Source organism: Lepus europaeus, chromosome 9, assembly GCF_033115175.1.
Source record: "Lepus europaeus isolate LE1 chromosome 9, mLepTim1.pri, whole genome shotgun sequence".
NCBI classification, from domain to species: Eukaryota; Metazoa; Chordata; class Mammalia; order Lagomorpha; family Leporidae; genus Lepus; species Lepus europaeus.
In genome coordinates, this window is record NC_084835.1 from 37703356 (window position 1) to 37727284 (window position 23929).

Genomic DNA, 23929 nt, shown 5'->3' on the forward strand with positions numbered 1-23929 from the left:
AAAAAAAACCCTGTTCTTTAACAGTTGAGACAAGGGCTGTTCAAAATCATTGCTTCTTGAAGTCTTAATTTCACTTCTATAGATTACTTTTCAGGTGTTCTATTAGTTATCACTGATCAGGGAGAACACATGATATTTGTCCTTTTGGGACTAGCTTATTTCACTAAGTATGATGTTTTCCAGTTCCATATAAATATGTTGCAAAGGACAGAAATTCATTTTTTTTTTACCACTATGTAGTATTCCATGGAGTACATATCCCATAATTTCTTTATCCAGTCTTCAATTGATGGGCATTTGGGTTGATTCCATATCTTAAATATTGTAAATTGAGCTGCAATAAACATGGGGGTACAGATAACTCTTTCATATGCTGATTTCATTTCCCTTGGGTAAATTCCCAGGAGAGGGATGGCTGGGTCATATGGTACATCTATATTCAGCTTTCTGAGGTATCTCCATACTGTCTTCCACAGTGGCTGCACCAGTTTACATTCCCACCAACAGTGGATTAGGGTACCTTTTTCCCCACACTCTCATCGACATTTGTTGTTTTTTGATTTCTATATCAAATATAGAAAATATTTCTATATTTCAAATATATTCTATATTTCAAAAAAATTTCTGTATTTCAAATATATTCTATATCAAAGACATTCTGATGGGGACGAGGTGAAACCTCATTGTGGTTTTGATTTGCATTTCCCTGATGGCTAGTGATCCTGAGCATTTTTTCATGCGTCCGTTGGCCATTTGGATTTCCTCTTTGAAAAATGCCTAAGTCCTTTGCCCATTTCTTTATTGGGATGTCTGTTTTGTTGTTGTTGAATTTCTTGATCATCTTTATACATTCTTATCAGAACTTTTTAAAAAATTGAATATGACTCCTATAAAGAACAAAACAGTAGCAAGAAAAAAATGCGACAAAACATTTAACAGCCTATTCCTCAAGTATTAAGGAGAGAGATGGAAAAAGCAAGTCATGCCTCTGTGTAACAGTATTTCACTCAATTACAAACCACATAGACAGACTGCATATAGGAGGTGGTCCCATAAGATTCTATCTCCTGAAGTCATAGCCATCTTAGGCTATGTAAGAACTCTATTATGAGGGCTGGCGCTGTGGCACAGCGGGTTAATGCCCTGGCCTGAAGCACCAACATCCCATATGGGCACCAGTTCAAGACACAGCTGCTCCACTTCTGGTCTGGCTCTCTGCTGTGGCCTGGGAAAGCAGAAGATGGCCCAAGTCCTTGGGCCCCTGCACCCATGTGGGAGACGTGGAAGAAGTTCCTGGCTTTGGATCAGCACAACTCCAGCTGTTGCAGCCAACTGGGGAGTTAGCCAACGGATGGAAGACTTCTCTCTTTCTCTGCCTCTCCTCTCTCTAACTTTTTTTTTTTTTTTTTTGACAGGCAGAATGGATAGTGAGAGAGAGAGAGAGACAGAGAGAAAGGTCTTCCTTTTTGCCGTTGGTTCACCCTCCAATGGCCACTGCGGCCAGCGCACTGTGGCCGGTGCATCGTGCTGATCCGAAGCCAGGAGCCAGGTGCTTCTCCTGGTCTCCCATGCGGGTGCAGGGCCCAAGGACTTGGGCCACCCTCCACTGCACTCCCGGGCCACAGCAGAGAGCTGGCCTGGAAGAGGGGCAACCGGGATAGAACCCGGTATGCCAGCACCGCAAGGCGGAGGATTAGCCTGTTGAGCCACGGCGCCGGCCTGTAACTCTGACTTTCAAATAAATAAATAAATAAATCTCTTTTCTTTTGTTGTTGTTGTTGACAGGCAGAGTTAGACAGTGAGAGAGAGAGAGACAGAGAGAAAGGTCTTTCTTCCGTTGGTTCAACCCCCAAATGGCCACTACAGCTGGCGCGCTGTGGCTGGCGTGCCGCGCCAATCCAAAGCCAGGAGCCAGTTGCTTCCTCCTGGTCTCCCATGCGGGTGCAGGGCCCAAGCACCTGGGCCATCCTCCACTGCCTTCCCAGGCCACAGCAGAGAGCTGGACTGGAAGAGGAGCAACCGGGACAGAATCCGGTGCCCCAACCTGGACTAGAACCTGGGGTGCCAGCGATGCAGGCGGAGGATTAGCCAAGTGAGCCACAGTGCCGGCCATAAATCAATCAATCTTAAAAAAAAAAAAAAAAGGAACTCTATTGTGTTCATACAATGAAATCACCTAAGGACACATTTCTCAGAAGTATCACCACTGTTAAGCATCGAACAATTATAATGCTTATTGATTTACTTCATAATTACCTTTTGTTCCAGTCATTTCCAGTATCATAAAGCTTCTTCCCATAATAAGCATAGTACAAATATTTTGAACATAATTTCACAGGTTTGTGGTCCTCCTAAAGCCTATTCATGGACTACAGAAAGGCAGAGACAGAGACAGAGAGATCTCCCATCCACTGGTCCACTCCCGGGATGGCTGCAATGGCCAGAGCTGCACTGATGTGAAGCCAGGAGCCAGGAGCTTTTTCCAGGTCTCCCATGTGGCTGCATGGGCCCAAGGACTTGGGCAATCTTCTACTACTTTCCCAGGCCACAGCAGAGAGCTGGATGGGAAGTGGAGCAGCCAGGAATCGAACCAGTGTCCTTATGGGATGTTAGCACTGCCGGCGGCGGCTTTACTTACTACACCACAGCACTGATCCCGTGACTTCATTTTTAGAAGTAATAATAGGCCGGCGCCGCGGCTCACTAGGCTAATCCTCCGCCTTGTGGCGCCGGCACACTGGGTTCTAGTCCCGGTCAGGGCACCGATCCTGTCCCGGTTGCCCCTCTTCCAGGCCAGCTCTCTGCTGTGGCCAGGGAGTGCAGTGGAGGGTGGCCCAAGTCCTTGGGCCCTGCACCCCATGGGAGACCAGAAGCACCTGGCTCCTGCCATCGGATCAGCGCGGTGCGCCGGCCACAGCGCGCCTACCGCGGCGGCCATTGGAGGGTGAACCAACAGCAAAGGAAGACCTTTCTCTCTGTCTCTCTCTCACTGTCCACTCTGCCTGTCAAAAAAAAAAAAAAAAAAGAAAAAGAAGTAATAATTGGTGCTGGCGCTGTGCCGCAGCAGGTTAAACCACCGCCCACAGCGCTGGCATCCCATATGGGTGTTGGTTTGAGTTCCGGCTGCTCCACTTCTGATCAAGCTCTCTGCTAATATGTCTGGGAAAGCAGAGGATTTTGGCCCAAGTCCTTGGGTCCCTGCACCCTTGTGGGAGATCTGGAAGAAGTTCCTGGCTTCCTTCAGACTGGCAGAGAGGCCAGTCGTGGTGGCCATTTGGGGAGTGAACTAGCAGATGGAAGATGTCTCTCTTTCCCTATCTCTGCTTCTCCCTCTCTGTAACTCTGTCTTTTAAATAAATAAATAAATCTTTAAAAAAAAAGTGGTAATAATTTCCAGAAATGGACTCATTTTCTCATGAAGATCCTAGAAATGTCAACGTCTCACACTCTAACTTAACTTTGTAAGCCAATAGATGCTACCAGTTAAAATGTTACCAGTTATTAATGCTATTAGATACTAACTTAGTAAGAAGCACAAACAAATTCCGCTTGAAAACATTTTATTAAACATTTTGGGATGTTGCTTCCTAACTTTTAATAATAAAAAACAAGCATTTCAACAAAATCAAATCCACAGGGAAGGCATTTTCGTTGTTTAAAGAAATATGAATAAAATGTACATTAACATTTAAAACAAAGTATCTCACTGCCAAAACATTAACTATCTCATGAGCACAACAATTTCTAAGCACACGAGGATCATGTAGTGATTTTAATATTCCTAGGAATGATGAGTGATTGGCCCATCTATGGCTTAGGGTTGGCTTCCATACTTGTTTCTTGAGCTTCTTCTACCTCTGAGAGCTTTTCATCATCTGTAATTGAGAAAGAAACATACAACCTTAGTCAAATTTGCCCAAATTTTGTCTCTAGTGAATATATGAGAACACTGTTATCCTTTATTAGCCAACACATTTAAAGCAAAAATAGTGAAAAAGATAGCTTGTATCTATAATCAGCCCAAATGAAGTGTTTGGTTTTTAAAATTCTATGGGTTGTTGTTGATTAGTTGAATCAAAATGCAAAATCTGCACACTAGATTCCCTACCAAATTTTACCCCCCAAAATACCAGTCTTAGGCTCCTCAAAATTCAGAAGATCAGGTTGAAGGGTAATTTCCAATTGGCTACAGAAAATATAACAGCACATCTATAGTTCCCAAAGGCACTCACCATTCAATAGGTATGCAAATATTCTTATACACTGAATACTTACCTTGCTTATCAGGGTTCTGAATCATTTCTTTATAGAATAAACTATAATAACCAAGAAAAATTCTAAATCCATCATCATTAAATTTTTCTTAAACTATTTGTCATATATTTAAGTTATATATTAGTATAAAGTAAGGCTTTTCTGCATAACTTTACGAAGCTAAACAACATGGATGCCTGCTAACATTATCCAGCTTTTCTCCTGTTCAGAAATGTAAGATATACTCTCTTCACAATGCATATTTCTTTTATTTATCTGAAAGTCAGAGTTACAAAGAGAGAGACAAAGAGAAAGAGAGGACAGAGAGAGAAATCTTCCATCTACTGGTTCACTCCCCAAATGGCTGCAACAGCAGGGGATGTGCTGGGCCGATGCCAGAAGTCAGGAGCTTCTTCCGGGTCTCCCATGTAAGTAGGAGCCCCAGCACTTGGGCCATCTTTGGCTGCTTTCCCAGGCACATTAGCAGGGAGCTGGATGGGAAGTGGAGCCGCCAGGACTTGAAATGAAGACCACAGGGATCCCAGCACTATGCGACAACACTGGCCCCCCAAAATGCATATTTCAAAAGGCATCTCCCTGTATAACATAGTTTTCATAAGCATTCATTTTGAGATTATTCTACTTACTTTCCAATGTTTGCTGAAGTTCGTGGATGGTACTAAGAAGAACGTGAAACTGTTTACGTCTCAATTCAAGCTGTGTTAACAAGAAAATAAAATTTTGCAAATTGACCTATTATAAGCATATATGTATCACAATGCTAACATAATATGTAAATACCTTATCTTCAACACTTTCTTTAATGTGTGAAAGATGCTCTAATTCTTTTCCCAGAGACTCTAGTTCCCTGAAAAAAAAGTTATAGTTTGCCAATTGAAAGAACAGAATTTACATTTAATACCAAATTTCTAGTTACTAAATAGTATTTCAAAAATCACAAAAGGATAAGAAGTTTAACAATCCACTCTAACAAGACTTTCAAAGCTGAGGATTATTTCTTCTTACTCCTTTTTATTATTTACAATTTGGACAAATTTTGTAAAATACAAGGAAACAGATAATAACAAGTTCCAAGAACTGATACATTTTCACATACTGCCATTTTTTTTTCTATAAAGATATAAGACACTGGTGGTAGCTCTTTGGACCTTATCTGCAGTCTTCTCTCCCAGGTCCTTTTTCTACTCTAGCCCTATTTATGCAACCTTATTAAATCTAATGCTTTTTTAATGTATATATTTAATTCATGAATAATTTACAGCATTAATATACCAAATATTACATATAAAATGTTTCAAGATGATTTAATTTTTATAAATGTTTACTACCTGTGTTTCACAAACTTAGGAATAATTTACAATTTATTGCATGTCTTATTTCTTTCACTAAAGTTTTAAGATCTGTGCTTTGATAGTTTATATGTACATATATCTAATTTACCCTTTTAAATTGATATTTAATTTTTTTTTTTTTTGACAGGCAGAGTGGATAGTGAGAGAGACAGAGAGAAAGGTCTTCCTTTGCCATTGGTTCACCCTCCAATGGCTGCGCGGCCGGTGCACCACGCTGATCCAATGGCAGGAGTCAGGTGCTTATCCTGGTCTCCCATGTGGGTGCAGGGCCCAAGCACTTGGGCCATCCTCCACTGCACTCCCTGGCCACAGCAGAGAGCTGGCCTGGAAGAGGGGCAACCAGGATAGAATCCGGCACCCCGACTGGGACTAGAACCCGGTGTGCCAGCGCCGCAAGGCGGAGGATTAGCCTATTGAGCCATGGCGCTGGCCGATATTTAATATTCTAGTATGTGAATGGGTCATACTCTATTTATCTACTTTCCTACTGATGCATATTAAATACCTTGAAATGGGTTGAAAAGGATATGGCTCTCAGAAATCACACAGCTAGTGAAATTTTGAATTCATAAATTGGTGATGCTAAGAAGACACAGACCTAATCCAATTATGCTGTCTAGCAGGTGGGCCTATTGGGAGGTCCTTAGGTCCCTGGGAGCATGCTCTCAGAGGCAGTTCTCACAAGAGGACTGGTTATTAAAGCCTAGGTTGGTGCAGCCATTCTCTCTGCTTCCTGCCTTGCTGTGTGATCCTTCCCCGGCCAGCACGCCTCCCTGCCATGTGATGCTCTGCAATGCTGTGGGAACTGCCACAGAAACTGAACCACAGGGCTGCCCAATCCTGAACTGTGAGCCTCCAAAACTGGGAGCCAAGATAAACTTCCTTCCTTTCTAAGCAGCTTGTCTTGGGTATCTTGTTATAGTAATGAAACACTGACTAATAGAGACCCATAGGCAGCAAGGCTGGAGGAAGAAAACTTCAATCTAGCAGTATCAGAATATGTGATACTGAATATCGAATCTTCCTTTTAAACACAGATGTCTATCTGTAAGAGGAAATGTATAGTTTAGCACACGAAGATTTCTGTATAAATGTCGTTGCCTTTCAAAGTAAAGCACTAAACTTACTTCAATGTCTCATGCCTGTCTGGATGGTGCTGGATCACTTTTGCCAAAGCATCATATTCTGAAAGACATAAAAATATTTACCAAACTAAGGTCTTTTGAATCTGTATTATCAAAACAAAACAGATAATACCACAAATCTCCCCTAAATGTTTCCTTAATACCTAAAGAGAGGAAAAAATTGAGAGATGGAAAGAGTATTGCCAGAATTGGAAAAAATAGAGTATTGACAAAATGCATTCAACCATAACTGGAATGACATGTGACCGTCGAACATGTTCCAAACAGGATTTAAACTCCTAATTCTGTTTTTAATTTCTATTTTCTAGAAGGAATGTAAGAGGTCAGCATATGCATAAATGATCAGCGAATCGTCAAGTGGGCTGATTCTATATGCCCAGAAGAGGAGTGATGGAGGAGGGAGGAGTATGAGGAGGAGGACCAAGATGAAGAGGAAGAAGAAGGTGAAGGAGGACTGGGAAAGAAGTGGAGGAGGCGGAGGAAGGAAGTGGGGGTTGGAACACCAGGGAGAGTAAGAGGAGGAGGGGGATGAAGAGGGGAAGGAGAGAAGGAGGAGGACAAATACAACAATAACAGTGAGGTAAATATTTCCCAATATTAACTTAGTCAACAGCAAATTATACTTCTCACTCATTCTGATTTCAGAAACTGAGAAATAATTTAAAATTTAGGCCCTTGTTTCTCCTTCACTGAGGCCTCCAGGGTAAGTTCCTGGTAATCTTTCTTATGAAAGAATAAATGGAGGATCCTCTTAGAATTCTTATTAACCAAAAAAAAAAAAAAAAAAAAAAAAAAAAAAAAAAAAAAAAAAAGACACTACCTGAATATATTTTTAAATGATTTTAGAACTGATATTATTAAATACATATATCTCATAGTAAACTGGCCATTGAAATGTCATCATGTACATTTTAGACTCAACAAAACCTAACTTTTAAAAAGAAAAAATTATCCTGATTCGTTCATTAAAAAATAAAGTTCATTGTATTGGAACTCAGCATACTAATTCAGTAAAGTGAGGCTTTTTATTTAATTTTTTTTACTTACAAAATAATATATGGTCAGTGTAAAACAAAACAAAAATGAAAAGAACTTAAGGCATAAAAACACCTCCCCAAATCAATGAATAATATTCTAATTTCCTTCTAGTTTCCATATGTATGTCATAGATGTGATTATACATTTTATCTTTATTTTTTCCAATATACATTATAGGAAGAGCAATGCCCTATCATTAAAATTATTTTCAAATATCTTTTATAAACTCTAAGGACATACCCCAATTTTAAAAAAACAGAATTAGAAAAAGACTACATTTAATTTTCTTATTAATATTAAAAGCCTGTAAATGCTTGCAGTGTACTTAATAAAAACTTACTGTATCTTACTTTCCTTTTTTTTTTTTTAAAGATTTATTTGAAAAGTAGAATGACAGACAGAAGGGACAGAGAGAAAGAGATCTTCTATCCACTGGTTCACTCCCCAGATGTGGAGCTGGGCCAGGCTGAAGCCTAGAGCCAGGAACTCCATCCCAGTCTCCCAGGTGGTGGCATGGGCCCAAGTATGTGGACCATCATTAGCTGCCCTCTCAGGTACAAATTAGCAGGAAGCTGGATTGGAATCGGAGGCAGCCGGGACTTGAGCCAGTGCTATCATAAACATCCTGTATCATAAACAGATTCTTAACTCACTGTGCCACAATGCTGGTCCCTCATTTTTTTTTTTAAAAGTTGCTCCATTAAGTAAATAAAATTCTGTAAATCTAGGAGTACAAATTGTGACACAGCAGTTCAGGCTGCTTGGGATACCTGCATCCCTTATCTGAGCACTGGTCTGGGTCCCAATGCTCTGCTTCTGGTCCAGTCCTCCACTAATGTGCTTGAAAGGCAGCAGATGATAGCTCCAGAGTTTGTGCCCCTGCCACCCACATGGGAAGTTTGATGGAGCTCCTGGCTCCTGGCTTTGGCCTGGCCCAGCCCTTCTGCTGCTTCCATTTCAGGGCTGAACCAGCAGACAGAAGATTTCTCTTTCCCCCTGTCACTCTTTCAAATTTAAAAAGTAATAATAATAAAAAAAACCTCTAAATCTATTGTACTGATGTAAATCACCTTCACCGATTAACCATAACATTATTTCAGCAAAGAGGTATGAAAATAGTAAAAATACTTAAGGCATACTTGGACAATTAACACAAATTCAGTAATAATTTTCTTTACTCAGAGCCTTCCTTCTCCATATTAAAGAATAATACTGTATTAAAGGACTGAATTCCTAATTTCTTTTTATACTTTAGCTGCAGATTTTACAATATTAAAAACCGTACAAAATATCAGTCATTAATAAAGTATGTGCACACTAAATCCCTCAAAACCCTTACCTTGGCGATTTTTTCGTATTCGTTTTGCTTGAAGAATTTGTTTTTTGCACTCAGCAATTTTTTCATGTGCTCCAGCAATGCTACATTCTATACAAAATGGTTTTATAACTTAGTTATAAAAACATGTATAATTTCAATCCATTTTCAATTTTAAAATGTGCTTCTACATAAGTTTCACTGCTAGTAGAAAACACACTGGCATTTAAAATAATAGTTAAACCTAAAGTATAGAATCATTTTAGAATACAGCTTTTTGTAGCTAACACTTACTGTGTTATTTTTATTAATATGATAATGATTATTATTCTTTTACCATCAATCAAAAAAGTTACTGCAAATAGTGTTTTCTTTAGGTCATAAAACAATAAATTTACAAAGAAATAATAATCACTTTAACTTTCCTTACCTATTTCTTTATAAATTTTTTCATAATTTTCCATTTCTCTGAGATTCATATCATATACCAGTAATGTTTTGCCCATTGAAAATTCACATTGTGACAGTGTGCTCAGCATACGTTGGTACTGGCTGTATCTAATGAAAAACAGAGAGACAGGACAAAGAGAATGTGAATTGCCAAAACTGAACGATTAAAATGCAGGCAAAGACTTGCTAATGAAATTAGACCAAGTTCTGAGAAAATTATTTACTTTATTTAAAATAATTTAGAGTATTTTTTTTTTTTAAAGATTTACTTAGTTACTTGAATGGCAGAGTTACAGAGAGAGGGTAACAGAGAGAAATCCTTCATCTGCTGGTTCACTCCCCAAATGGCTGCAATCGCCAGGCCAAAGCCAGAAGTCCTGAACTCCATATGAGTGTCCCACATGGGTGGCAGGGACCCAGGTAGTTGGGCCATCTTTTGCTGCTTTCCCAGGTGCATTAGGAGGAAGCTGGATCAGATGTGGAACAGCCAGGACTTGAACTGGCACTCGTATGGATGCTACAGGCATCAGGGTAACCAACTGCACCCTGAGTTCCTGCTCCTTATGTTTTTATTTTCCTAATAGTGTACTCGAATTTATAAGTTGGTTTGGTTACAAATGCCAAGATGAAAATGTTGATCTTATCAATACAGGCGTACTTCAAACAACTGTTTGCATGGCTGGCCTTGTGGCATAGTAGGTAAAGCTGCCATTTACAATGCTGATGTCCCATATGCGTAATGGTCTGAGTCGTGGCTGCTCCACTTCTGATCCAGTTCCTTGATAATGCATCTGGGAAAACCGTGGAGGATGGCCCAACTGCTATGGTGTCTATACCCGTGTGAGAGAACAGGATGGAGTTCCTGGCTCCTAGCTTTGGCCTGGCCCAACCCTAACTATTACAGCAATTCAGGGAATGAACCAGCAGATGAAAAATCTCTCTGTCGGCCGGCGCCGTGGCTTAACAGGCTAATCCTCCGCCTTGCGGCGCCGGCACACCGGGTTCTAGTCCCGGTCGGGGTGCCGGATTCTATCCCGGTTGCCCCTCTTCCAGGCCAGCTCTCTGCTATGGCCTGGGAAGGCAGTGGAGGATGGTCCAAGTCCTTGGGCCCTGCACCCGCATGGGAGACCAGGAGAAGCACCTGGCTCCTGGCTTCGGATCAGCTCGATGAGCCGGCCGCAGCGGCCACTGGAGGGTGAACCAACGGCAAAAGGAAGACCTTTCTCTCTGTCTCTCTCTCACTATCCACTCTGCCTGTCAAAAAAAAAAAAAAAAAAAAATCTCTCTGTCTCTTACTCTGTACCTCTGCTTTTCAAATAAATGAATGAAATTTTTAAAAATAAACAAAAATACTTTAGCAAATATATTAAGATAATTATTGACTTTAAAGAAGGAAAATTTTTCTATGCTAAAAAAGACTATATATATTCTATATTTTAATATATATTAATATATACATTCTATGGCAACTTTCTGTGAACGATAAGAAAATTTCATTTATTTTGTCTTGCTAAATACTTAACTGTTAAAAGTGACCAAATTAATGAGCCTGAGTTTAATTTTCTTCTTACCAGTTTGCCTTCTGCATGTTTTAATAAATATACGGGTGGCGGAGGCAGTTGCTGTGGAGCAGGGTTAGACACCAGCACCCCACCCTGGAGTGCCGGCTCAAGTCCTGGCTCCTCCATTTCCAATCCAGCTTCCTGCTAATGCACCTGGGAAGGCAGTAGATGATGGCTTGAGCCCCTGCTTCCTCCTGGCTTCAGCCTGGCCCTACACTAGCTGGAGGGGGCATTTGGGGAGTGAACCAGCAGATGAAGGATCTTTCTCTCTCTCTCTGCCTTTTAAGTAGATGAAAATAAATAAATAAGCATTAAAAAATAATATAAAGGAGGACTACGAAGAGAAGGCCAGAAAAATCTACTCTTGAGTAAACAAAATTTGACTCCAGTGGACATCTAAGGTGAGTGAAAATGTGAAATAGTAACAATACCTTAACAAAATCACATCAGAACATTGGCAAAGAAACAACAATGAATTGAAATACCCCTCTTCCTGAGATCCAGAGTTGCACCACTTAATGAAACTCTTCACCAGCAGATTAATTCTCCGGTCATCTCCTGCTCCATCTCCATCAATGAGGAGACGCTTCCGTATGACTTCGTCTGGGTGAAAGAAGGCCAGTATGAATCAGTGAACATCTGGCTCCTCGGGACTTTCAAAGGGCAACCAATGTCACAACTCATATTCACTCAAAAGTCAATCACTGAAATATAAATGTACTTAAAGCCACTGAACTGTACATTTAAGAATAAAAATGGTAGGGCCAGCCTTGTGGCACAGGCTGGTAAATCTGCTGTCTGTGACAATGGCATCCTATATGCATGCCAGTTTGTGTCTTGGCTGCTTCACTTCCAATCCAGCTCCCTGCTAATGGCCTGGGAAAAGCATCAGAGGATGGCCTAGGTGTTTGGGCCTCTGCCACCCATGTGGGAGACCCTTTCTTTCTCTCTTTAAACACTGCCTTCCTTTTGCCCCAAGGAAAAGAAAAAGCAAAAAAGGAATAGACAGGCAGTGCAAATGATAATGATGACTAGTAACAAGCAGGGCCCCAATCTGCCTGCCTGGCAGCCCTGAGCCACTATTCTTGCCTGAACAAAATAATACTGGGTTATAACAAGAGAAAGGCAAACTGATTCCACGGTAAGATACCATTTTTTAATCTTATCATATTGGCAAGGATCAAAGACCTGATAGCAAGAGTGCTGGCCGGTGCCGTGGCTTAACAGGCTAATCCTGCGCCTTGCGGCGCCGGCACACCGGGTTCTAGTCCCGGTTGGGGCGCCAGACTTTATCCCAGTTGCCCCTCTTCCAGTCCAGCTCTCTGCTGTGGCCTGGGAAGGCAGTGGAGGATGGCCCAAGTGCTTGGGCCCTGCACCCGCATGGGAGACCAGGAGAAGCACCTGGCTCCTGGCTTCAGATCAGCACGATGTGCTGGCCGCAGCAGCCATTGGAGGGTGAACCAAAGGCAAAAAGGAAACTGCACTTACATATGCTAATGGAATGCAAACTGGTACACTCATCCAGGGTCACTGGACAATAACAGACAAAATTAAAGTACACAGGCATCCTGACCCCATAATTCCAATTCTAGGAAGTCATCCTCTAGACATAAGCGTACTCAGCACAGACAGATAAAAGGGAAGTTTTAACAGTGCTGTTTGTAGTAAAAAGACTGCAAACCTCCACACTCACCAGTTAAGAGACTGGTTAAAATTATGAATCCTTCATATACTCCAAGAGTGTGTAACGAAAAGTACAGACATATACTGACACCAGAAAAAAAAAAAATCTCCTTAAATATGTTACAATGAAAACAAAACAGTTGCAAAGAAGCACATGCAAGTATGCCACCACACTTGAAGAAAAGGGGGTGGCACTGCATGGCGTGCGTGTACACATCTGCATGTGTGTATTCAGAGAATATCTCTGGAATGATCCACAAGAGCCTGGCTACAGAGGTTCTTTCTAATGAAAGGGAAGACAAAAAGAAGTGAGAAAAGATAAAATTTTCTGAAATGCCTTTATAGTCGCTGGTTGTTTTTTTGTTTTTGTTTTTCTTTTTGAATCATAGTCGTGCACAGCTTCAAAAAATACATTAAGTGTGAACAATTCCTGGAGAGCCTACATGATGAATCAACAGCAAAATCTTTAAACAACAGTTCCTGTGTGTAGGCAGAAGTATTTTTGAGCGCAGGTGCAGTAGAGAGAAACTTTGGAAGGCAGATGGTTCCAGTTTTAAAATATATTCTGTGATAACATCAGATACACATTTTTAGAGCTGGGTTTGGTTGTCAGAGTCAAGGCTTTGGAAGACTGCTGACGCTAGATTCATCAGGTGTTTACAGTTTACATTTTAATAACACAGATGAATGCTTTTTGGTTTTAAATCACCAATGTTTTTTGGAGAAACTGACACATAAAACAGAGCTTAATAAGATAAAAATGCACAAAATGAACTGGTTTTAGTTTTGCTGTCTGTACTACAAACGTCTTAAGTTATTAAAATAAAAGGAAATATCCACTGGTTGAGGTTATCTGGTGGCACTGATGCACTCCCTGAGGCTTGAGGGAATCAGGAGACAGTATTTCAGTTGCTCTCTTGATACTTATGAATCACCTCTTAAGGGGATGGCACTGTGGCATAGCAGGTTAAGGAACTGCCTACAACACCAGCATCTCATATGGGTGCTAGTTTGTGTCCTAGCGGCTCCATTTTAGATCCAGCTCCTTGCTAATGTGCCTGGGAAAGCAGTTAAAGATAGTCCAAGCCCTTGCATCCCTGCACCCACATGGGAGACTCAGATGAAGCTCTTGCCTTTGGCCTGACCCAACCACGGCTGCTGTGGGCCATTTGGGGAGTGAACCAGCAGATGGAAGATCTGACTCCTCTTCCCTAGGCAACTCTGCCTTTCAAATAAACAACTAAATCTTAAAAAAAAAAAAAAAATCACCTCTCAGAAAAACTAAGAGAGGGGCCTGTATTTAAAACCTTGGTTTAGACACCTGAATCCCACTGGGTTGCTTGGACTGCCTGGTTTCAACTCCTGGCTCCTGCTAATGCACACCTGGAAGGCAGCAGGTAATGTTTAAGTGGTTGGGTCCCTGCCACCTACCTGGATTGAGTTCCCAGCTCCTAGCTTCAGCTTGGCTATACTCAGCCAATTGGGGAGTGAAAAGCAGATGGGGGATACCTGCCTCTCTAACTCTCAAACAAAAACAATTCTTTAATAAAAACAAATTTCAGCGGCCAGCACTGTGGCATAGTGAGTAAAATCACTGCCTACAGTGTCAGGATCCCATATAGGTGCCAGCGTGAGTCCCGGCTGCTCCACATCTGATCCAGCTCTCTGCTGTGGCCTGGGAAAGCAGTGGAAGATGGCCCAAGTTCTTGGGCCCCTGCACCCATGTCAGAGACCAGGAAAAAGCTCCAGGCTCCTGGCTTTGTATCTGCTCAGCTGTGGCCATTTGGGAAGTGAACTAGCAGATGATCCCTCTCTCTCTCTCTGCAAACATGATAGAATACTATGAAACTCTTAAAAAATGAGAAAATGAGGAAGCGCTCTATGTACTGATATACCAAGATCATCTAAGATAATTTGTTAAATAAAAGAGGAAGGAGCAGAATAGTAGGTGTAGAACATTCCCTTTTGCATAAAACTGGGAGGGGGAGATATTTACAATATGTGCTTTTATTTTCATAGATATCTTGGGAGGACATATAAGAAACAAATAAGAGGAATTACCAAGGGAGGGAACAGTATAAGCAGAGTAGATGGAGAAGTGGCTGGAAGATGCAGAGATATCTGTTTATGTTTTGAATTTTAAACCTCAAGAGTACTCAAAATATGTTGATTAAAAAGGAAAGCTGAAGTCCTTTCCCTGCCCCATCCCCAGCTGGGAAAAAGCTGTGAGTTCCAGCAGAGGTGGTGGACGGATGGCTAGATCTGGAGCACAAGTGCATCACACCACCACAGAGCCTGAATCAATCGTGGGACTCAAGTATGCAAAGGCAGTGGGGTCAGACTATGGAAGATCATATTAGGAAATGTCATACCAGTAAATGCTGCCCCTGCTGGCAGGCAACTGAGAATTGCTAAATATTCATGGGTAGAATTTTTCTAGGCGGGGATCAAGCTGAGGGGAGCACACCAAATGGATTACACCTGGGAAAGCTTTGAGGCAGAAAGGCTGGTCTGTAGCCTACACTAAAGGGAGAGAAGATGAGAATGTCAGGTCCTGGAAGGCAGAGTAGGACTGAGCACAAAAAGTTGGTGAGGAAATGGCAGGGTCCAATGACAACCCTGGGGTGGCATGAGTGGGAGTGTGGTACAACTCGCTCTGGCACTGAAGCCGATTCCCTAGCCAGGCATTCACAGCCCCTCCTGCATTTCAGCCCTATCCCTCTTCACAGGAAGCACCTTTCACAGCCTATCCCCGGGCCAGAAGTAACAAAACTGCAGTCAGTTGTTGGATACTTCACCCAGTGCGCACAAGACCAACATTTGATCTCACTTGTAAATTGAGAATAAAACTATCTACTTTGTAGGACTGTTGTAAAACTTAGTGGAAATAAAAGTATACAAAGGAGCACAATGCTGTCCATGGTAGAGAAAGAACAACAACAAAAAAATAGTATCCTTATCTTACATTTAATCTGCAACCTGTATCATCCTAAAAACACTAGGGATGTTGAAGATATATCTAAAGATGTACCTATATTTCTAGGTAGATAATATTATGCATTAATGCAAACTTCTGCCTAGTTATCACTATTATTCACAAATTGCTTCTGTCTCAAACTTACAGCAGGTTCACAGTTATTTCTATTAACTCAGTGTGTGGACTCTTGCTGCCTGGCAAACTCTGCCGTGCACTAGAATAGCACATATAAAGTGCAGAGCACAACTCCCAAAGTAACAATACAAACCAAAAAGCTGCCAGTCTGAGGACAGCCTGTTTTTTTTTTTTTTTCTTTAAGTTTATAAATGACCTGTGGCATAGCAGGTAAAGCTGCTGCCTTCAGTGCCAGCATTCCATATGGGCGCCGGTTCAAGACTTGGCTGCTCCACTTCTGATCCAGCTCTCTGCTATGGCCTGGAAAACAGTGGAAGATGGCCCAAGTCCTTGGGCCCCTGCACCTGTGTGGGGGACCCTTAAGAAGCACCAGGCTCCTGGCTTCAGATCAGCCCAGCTCCTACCATTGCAGCCATTTGGAGAGTGAACTAGCAGATGGAAGACCTTTCTTTCTCTGCCTCTCTGTAACTCTGCCTTTCAAATAAATAAATAAAAATTTAAAAAAATATATATCTTATCAATTAGCTCCATGCTGAACACACCTAAAACATGTTTTGCTTACTATATACATTGACCTCATAAATTATCAAGCCTGAAGCTCTCTGTAAGCAATCTGAATGTGTCCTTATACAAGGGTAGTTCAGAAAGGACATGGGAGATATGTACTATGAAAGACTATGCATGGATTTCTCTTTTTCCCACCAAAATAAGCTTATCTTTTAATACCCCTTTCCATGAACTTTCTGAAGTATCCTGGTTCTATTAATTCTGGCAGGCCTTGGTCCATCCTGTAAAAACAGTAAGGATGGATTAGAAATTATTTTACTGATAGCCAATTAACCAGCAAGATGAAAGTCATATAAAATACTATTTGTGCAGACTCCTATTAATCACTGGATCACCACTGCTGTGAGTTATTAAGATGAATTACGATGACCTATTCGTCAGATTCCTTATGGTAAAACAGCACCTGCCCTGCCTTCTGAGAAGCTTAAAATCATTACAATAATTTATAAGGTCAACAGTATTAAAACAAAACGTAAAGGGTGGGTGAAAAGAGCAATAAATAAAATGGTTTGATTGCTCCATGTAAATACTGATCTCTTCTGAGACACTTAAGGCCAACCTAAACAAGCAGCTGATGCCAATGTAAATTACTTACACCAAAATCAAATGAGAAAATTAAAAAAGAAAAACAAAAACTAGTGCAGTGGTCTTTTTTTCTCCCCACGTCTATCTAAATGTTTTTAGTGCTAATAAAGACAAGGTTGACTCTCCAATCCTCTTTTAAAGAACCATTTATCTGGCTAAAGAAATAATATTTATTCATTTTCTTTCACTGGTATGGGCAGTAAATTAAGTGGTCATTCAACTTCAAAGTGCTTTACACATATTATTCACACTTCGTTCTTGAAACAACCCCATCAAACGCACACTATTATCTTCCCTTTACAGAGAAGCAGTGTCACCTCTGTATTCATAGGAAAATATACACAATTACATTATTACAAAGTCATAGGAAATTCCATTATTCTGTCGTGTTATTCATAGGCATATTAGAAAGTATCACTTGGAATTTTAACAAGCATGTATCTATGCATTACTCTTTTCTAATTAAAAAATAAGTCTGTCAAAGCCAACACACACCATTAAATGGGTAGAGCCACATCTCACCCCACCTCCTCTCTCTTCTCCCATCTGTTGCTCTGGCATATCAGTGTTATCTACCTAATGTTCTCTGTGCTGCAAAAAGTGCTTCTGAAATGATTTTCATCAGGGCACTAACACTGTTTAACACCCTTTAAATTAACACCTACAAGATACAAACTGTTAACATAGTTTAAATTAACAGTGACAACATCTAAACTGTTTTTCAGTTAGCCACAACGCTAGGGTGGCAGTGTGAGGACAGAAAATGGTTTTGCCACTAACTGCTGCCTGCTTGTAAATCACTACCCTCCCAGAACCTCCATTTTTTTTTTCCATTTATTAAATGACAGTGCTGGTGATAGTTACAATGCAGTATTCTTACTTGCAGGTGGCAATACAGCGTTTCTCTCCTTCCCTGGGAGCTAGGGCAATTCCTCAGACTGGGTGCAGGGGAAAAGGGGCTGCTTCCTGAAGAGGCCCCAGTCCAGGTGGAATTGCACATGCATATGCAGGGCTCTAGTCACCTCACATCTCTGAATCACAGGGATTCAGGCACCTCACATCTCTAAGAGGACACTGATCCGCATCAGAGAGGTTCCAGTTCTCCTGTGAGGGCTTTCTGTAACATGAGTAAGATCCAAGGACACACTTTTCACTGCCTTCTCCACTGCCACCACACTAACCCAAGGCCACACCATCTCTCATCTGGAATATTTTGCAGTAATTTTCCTGTTCCCATTCTCTGCACGAGAAGGCTCTAAAACATGAACTGGATTCCTAACTCTCCCACTTAAAATCCTCCAGTCATTTTCAAATGTTCATATTAACCATTTCCTTCCCATAGTCCCAAGTTCCCATTGGCCTTCCTCTGTAACACGTTTCCTGGCTCACCGGGATGCAGCCCACTGCCCTTCCTTTTCTTCCTCAAGGGGCAGCACAGAGCTGGTTTCCACCTGAGGCCTCTGTGTGGTTCTTACCTCAGCCTGAAACACTTCCTTTGGTTTGTAACCAGTTAACCCCTGCGGGTCTTTTCAGAAAGGTTATACCTGTGATCACTTAATTTTAACCCAATTGTTGACAGCCTTCCCCCATTACACTCCATCATGATTTCCCCAAATTCTTTCTCATAACTTAATAATGCTCCTTTTTAGAACTTATTCACTCATTTGACTGTATGTGATTGTGTCTTTTTCCCCAAGAAGGGGTCATGGCCCTCCTCTGTCTAGTATGTGGCAACTAGCACCTAATGCTCTGCCTAGAAGGTATGCAAGGGGCTGGCGTTGGAATCCCATATGGGTGCTGGTTTGTGTCCTAGCTGCTCCACTTCTGACCCAGCTCCCTGCTAATGTGCCTGGGAAGCCAGCAAAAGAATGCCCAAGTGCTTGAACCCCTGCAACCACATGGGAGACCTGGGAGAAGCTCCTGGCTCCTGACTGGCTCAGCTATGGCCTTTGAAGTCATTTGGGGAATGAACCATCAGATCAAAGATCTCTCTCTCTCTCCCTAACTGCCTTTCAAATAAATAATACATATATATATATATATATTTACGATTTATTTTACTTATTTGAGAGGCATAGCCAGAGAGAGAGAGAGAGAGACGTCTTTCATCCGCTGGTTAACTCCCCAAATGGTTACAAGAGCCAGAACTAAGGCAATCCAAAGCCAGGAGCCAGGAGCTTCTTCCAGGTCTCCCACATGGTTGTACAGGCCCAAGGACTTGGGCCATCTTTTACTGCTTTCCCAGGCCATGGCAGAGAGCTAAATTGAAAGTAGAGCAGCCAGGGTTCGAACCAGCACCTATGTGGGATTCTGATACTGCAGGTTGCGGCTTAAACTCACTGTGCCACAGCACTGGCCCCAGTAAATAACTCTTAAAAAAAAAGGGGGGGGGGGTATGTAATAGGTATTTGTTGACTGACCACATATCACTCATTTCAGCTCACTTCCCCTTCCTCCCGCAAAAGCTCAGTTAACAGAAGTGATGTTTACAGAGGACTGTCTGAAAAAATTGTAGTAGTTCATCTTTTATTCTATGGTCTACATAGTCTAAGGACAAGTAAGCAATACACAAGTAAACAAATGTGCTTTCAATAAAGCCAGATTGGTGAGCTACCCAGAAATCCACCTAAAGGACACTTTAAAAAAAATTTTTTTTTTTTTTTTGAAGCCTGAGAGAGAAAGAGAAGCAGAGAGTGAGAGAGAGCAAGCAAGCATACATATAGGATGTTCCATCCACTGGTTCACTCCCCAGATGGCTGCCAATAGCCAGGCCTGGGTCAGGCAGAAGCCAGGAGCCTCGAACTCCATCCGGGTACCCCATACGGGTGGCAGAAACCCCATTACTGAGCCAGCATCTGATATGATACCAGCATCCCAAGCAGTGGCTTAATCTGCCACCCCACAATGCAGGTCCCTAAACCACACTGTCTTCGCTTTAAAATGCTTCGCTACATTGTTGCGATAGCTTTCTTTGACTTATCAAAGGATGTGCTAGTTCTATGATCCCCAATGCTGGTGAGAAGTAAAAGGTATGAGGCTGGCTTTTCTTTAGAAGGATCCCAAAGACGTACTTTTCCTCTAGGATTTAAAACAGACAAAATATTGAGGCCCACACTGTGGTGCAGCAGGTTAACACTCTGGCCTGAAGCGCTGGCACCCCACATGGGCGCCGGTTCAAGACCCAGCTGCTCCTTTTCCAATCCAGCTCTCTACTATGGCCTGGGAAAGTAGTGGAAGATGGCCCAAGTCCGTGAGCCCCTGCAACCATGTGGGAGACCTGGAAGAAGCTCCTGGCTCCTGGCTTCGCATTGGCGCAGCTCTGGCTGCTGCGGCCAACGAACCATCAGATGGAAGACCTCTCCTCTCTGTGTAACTCTTTTTTTGAAAGTCAGAGTTAAACAGTGAGAGAAAGAGAGAGACAGACAGAAAGGTCTTCCTTCCATTGGTTCACTCCCCAAATGGCCGGCGCGCTGCACCAATCCGATGCCAGGAGCCAGGTGCTTCCTTCTGGTCTCCCATGCGGGTGCAGGGAGCAAGGACCTGGGCCATCCTCCACTGCCTTCCAGGGCCACAGCAGAGAGCTAGACTGGAAGAGGAGCAACCCGGACAGGATCCGGCGCCCCAACCGGGACTAGAACCCGGGGTGCCGGTGCCCCAGGCAGAGGATTAGCCAAGTGAGCCCCGGCACCGGGCAATAAATAAATCTTAAAAAAAAAAAAAAAAAAAAAACCCAGACAAAATGGCTTGTGGAATGTTGCCTCCTTTCATAATGAAGGAGCAGAGCATGGCTGCTAGGGCAATAGTAGTCACTTGTAGCTTTAATTTCAGTACCAGCTTTCACCTCTTACATTTGGAGGACCACCCCATTTTGGATTTCCTCTAGTTTTTCCTAGACTTAGGCTCTTTTATGCCATTTCCTCATCCATTTAATAATTATATTTTCTCATTATGGTGAGCAGATTGAAAAGTTTTCTGGCATTGCAGCAGCATGTGTAAAATAATATGCATTACAGGTAAAGGATCAACTAATTCTAGGGAAAAAAGGGGGGGGGGCTACTTGAGGTGGCTCTTGATGGAGAAGGCAATCAGTGCAGACTACAAAGAGGAAGGCACAGTCCCCACCCAAGCAAAATACAAGACAGACTAGCAGCACAACTTACATTTAACACCGGTTACTGAACATAGTGACATATTGGACACAGTGCAAAGCCCTTTCCAACTTTAATGCTCAAAACAACCCCCTGAGGGGAATTCTCTATCACTCCCGTTTACAGAGAATGAAGGTGAGGCTCAAAGAGGCTAGTTAACCCATACACGGAAGATAGCTTGGAAGTGCTGTGGAGTGGGGATTCCCTTGGCCTCCCCAAACGTGGGGGTCACTTGACTGCAGGCAGTCATCTCCCCATGTCCCATCTGACAAAACCGTCCATTTCTCTGCAGTTTTCTACCTGAATAAACACCCAACTTGTACTAGTAGGCACACTCAAAGTCAGATACCCCAGATCAGCCTCGACGCCTCCCCTCACATGTGCTCATTCAATGAAGCCCTGGCGTTCTACCTCACGTGTCCTCTCTGGGTGGGCATTCCATGACTGCTCACCCGGACCACCACCCTGGTAGTACAAAGACAACACACGTAACAGGTAAAAGTAAGAACTCTGAAGTCAGGTTGCCTGGGCTCTGTAACTTACTACCTCTGTGCCTTTGGCCAAGGTAACTTCTCCGTGTCTCATTTTCATCTGCAAAGTGGGGATAAGAAGGAGGACACTGTTCAAAGCATGATTTAAATATTATGTAAAAATCAGTAAGGGGAAAAGACACTCATGTAGCTCCTCACTTTCCTTGCCCCTTCTTGTTCACAGAAGACAACGTGTGTAGTGCAAAGCTGATCCCACCACACCAATGGTACAGCCTTTTCATGTTATTCTATTGCCCTGCAAAGTGTCTGGCTCCCAACTTTCTAAATTTTACACAATAGTGTGATTCTTGATTTACTTCAACACTTAGATGCCTCTACACAAGTGGATTCTCACACAGAACTCTAGTCCAGTTACAGCTGTTTTAGTCTCCAAAACTAGGATGAAGGAAAAATTCTTACAGGGAGGTGTTTTGATCTGTTACAGGAGCTGGAGCAGTGGCGCAGCAGGTTAATGCCCTGGCCTGAAGCGCCAGCATCCCATATGGGCCCTGGTTTGAGTCCCAGCTGCTCTACTTCCGATCCAGCTCTCTGCTGTGGCCTGGGAAAGCAGTAGAAAATGGCCCAAGTCTTCGGGCCCCTGCACCCGCGTGGGAGACCTGGAAGAAGCTCCTGGCTCCTGGCTTCAAGTGGGCGCAGCTCCGGCTGTTGCAGCCAACTGGGGAGTGAACCAGTGGATGGAAGACCTCTCTGCCTATCCTCTCTCTGTGTAACTTCGGCTTTCAAATAAATAATAAATAAATCTTAAAAAAAAAAAAAAGAATTTGTTACATGCCCCCACAGCTCTCAACCGTGTACTTTTCCTGTGTGAACACTTGCTCGTTTTAGAACTAATTCTCCAATGCGTTTTTCCTATCAGAATCTAACCTCAGTGTGGGGAAAAGGCCTTGCTTATTGGTTCTTGGCTTCTGTTTTGAACAAGGCCTCGTGGGGGTAGAATACATTCTCTACCGAATAAAAGAAACCGGAAGGAAAGGAAGTAAAAATTCCCATGGAGTCCCTGGGCCTTTCAAAGCCTCCCACCTACACTACACCTGACAGCCCACAAGTTTGGGGCTAGAGCTGTTGTTTCTATTGCCTGATCCTTACCGTAGGGACCCTGCGGGTCCTCAACTCTTCAGAGATGGACCATCCATAGGCAACTACAGTTCCTGGTCACGTTCTCCACAAATAAACCCCAACACCACAGACGTCCATGGGCCTCCATCTTTCCTAACCAAATGCCTTCTAGGTTCCCTGTCCAGTCGCCCATCATGGCCCATCATCACCCTTCCCCAAATCGAGTCTCCTTATTTCTGCCTGCCTGTACAACGGGTCCACAACCCGCCCTCCTTGATCCACACCCACACACCCCCTTTACCGACCTGATCCCTATTCAGGCTCCTTACCTAGTAAAGCACCCAAGTAACACTTTCTGATTGCCCTGCAGGGACCCCCATCCACATCTACTCCTTCCAGATCACGTCCCCAGCAACCTGTCCCAACTTCAAATCCACTCCTCCTTGAAGCCCTCATGGCATTCCACCCGCAGGTTCCACGCGCCCTTCGCCATCTGCCCAAAGGACCCCTTTCAGAGGTCGTCTCCGTCTGTAGCCACTTCATATCCCGAAACTCCTAGGGCTCCCACTCCATTCCAGACACCCAGCCCCGCGCCAACCCCACTCCCTGGGCTCCGCCAACCCGGGACTCCATCACGACCCGGGACAGCCGAGAGCCCGTCTCCCGCCCGGCCGCCACGTGCGTTCGCAGCCCCCGGCGACCCTCCCGGCACACCCTCCCCGGGCCCCGCGCACCCTCGGCGCGCGGACCAAGGCGCCCAGGGGGGCTCCGCCACTGGGGCGAAGGGTTGGCTGAAGCGGCCGGCAAGGCCTGGGGCTCCTGGGATAGGTCGGCAAGGCCGAAGGGCTCGGGGGAAGCGGCCGGGGAGGCCGAGGGGCGCCCGAAAGCGCCGTTCCCCGCCGGGGGTGGGGGTGGGGGTCTCAGGGAGGCCGAGGAGGGCTGGGGAGCGGACCCGGGCGACTGCGAGGGAGCCTCACCGTCTGTCACGGCTCCCATGGCGTGCGCGGCGGCGGCGGCGGCGCAAGCTGAGGCGGCGGTTGGCGGCGGCGGCGGAGGTCAAACTCCCACAATGCAGCCGGGTAAACAGCCA

General features: G+C 43.4%; 1 protein-coding gene across 4 annotated transcripts; it reads right to left on the minus strand.

Annotated features, from left to right (window-relative positions):
• Nucleotides 1-3543: 3543 nt before the first annotated feature.
• THOC7 (THO complex subunit 7) lies at nt 3544-23925 on the minus strand. Of its 4 annotated transcripts, none has more exons than XM_062201195.1 (8): nt 23817-23925; nt 11623-11740; nt 9556-9683; nt 9150-9236; nt 6755-6812; nt 5056-5122; nt 4902-4971; nt 3544-3875 (listed from the first exon to the last, which is right to left on the minus strand). In XM_062201195.1, the coding sequence occupies exons 1-8, from the start codon at nt 23833-23835 to the stop codon at nt 3808-3810; spliced, it is 615 nt and encodes a 204-aa protein (XP_062057179.1). In that variant the 5' UTR covers nt 23836-23925; the 3' UTR covers nt 3544-3807. The 4 variants fall into 4 exon arrangements, with proteins under 4 accessions (XP_062057179.1, XP_062057178.1, XP_062057181.1 ...); XM_062201194.1 differs by lacking the exon at nt 23817-23925 and adding an exon at nt 16659-16734; XM_062201197.1 differs by lacking the exon at nt 11623-11740 and having other exon boundaries at nt 23817-23869.
• Nucleotides 23926-23929: the final 4 nt, after the last annotated feature.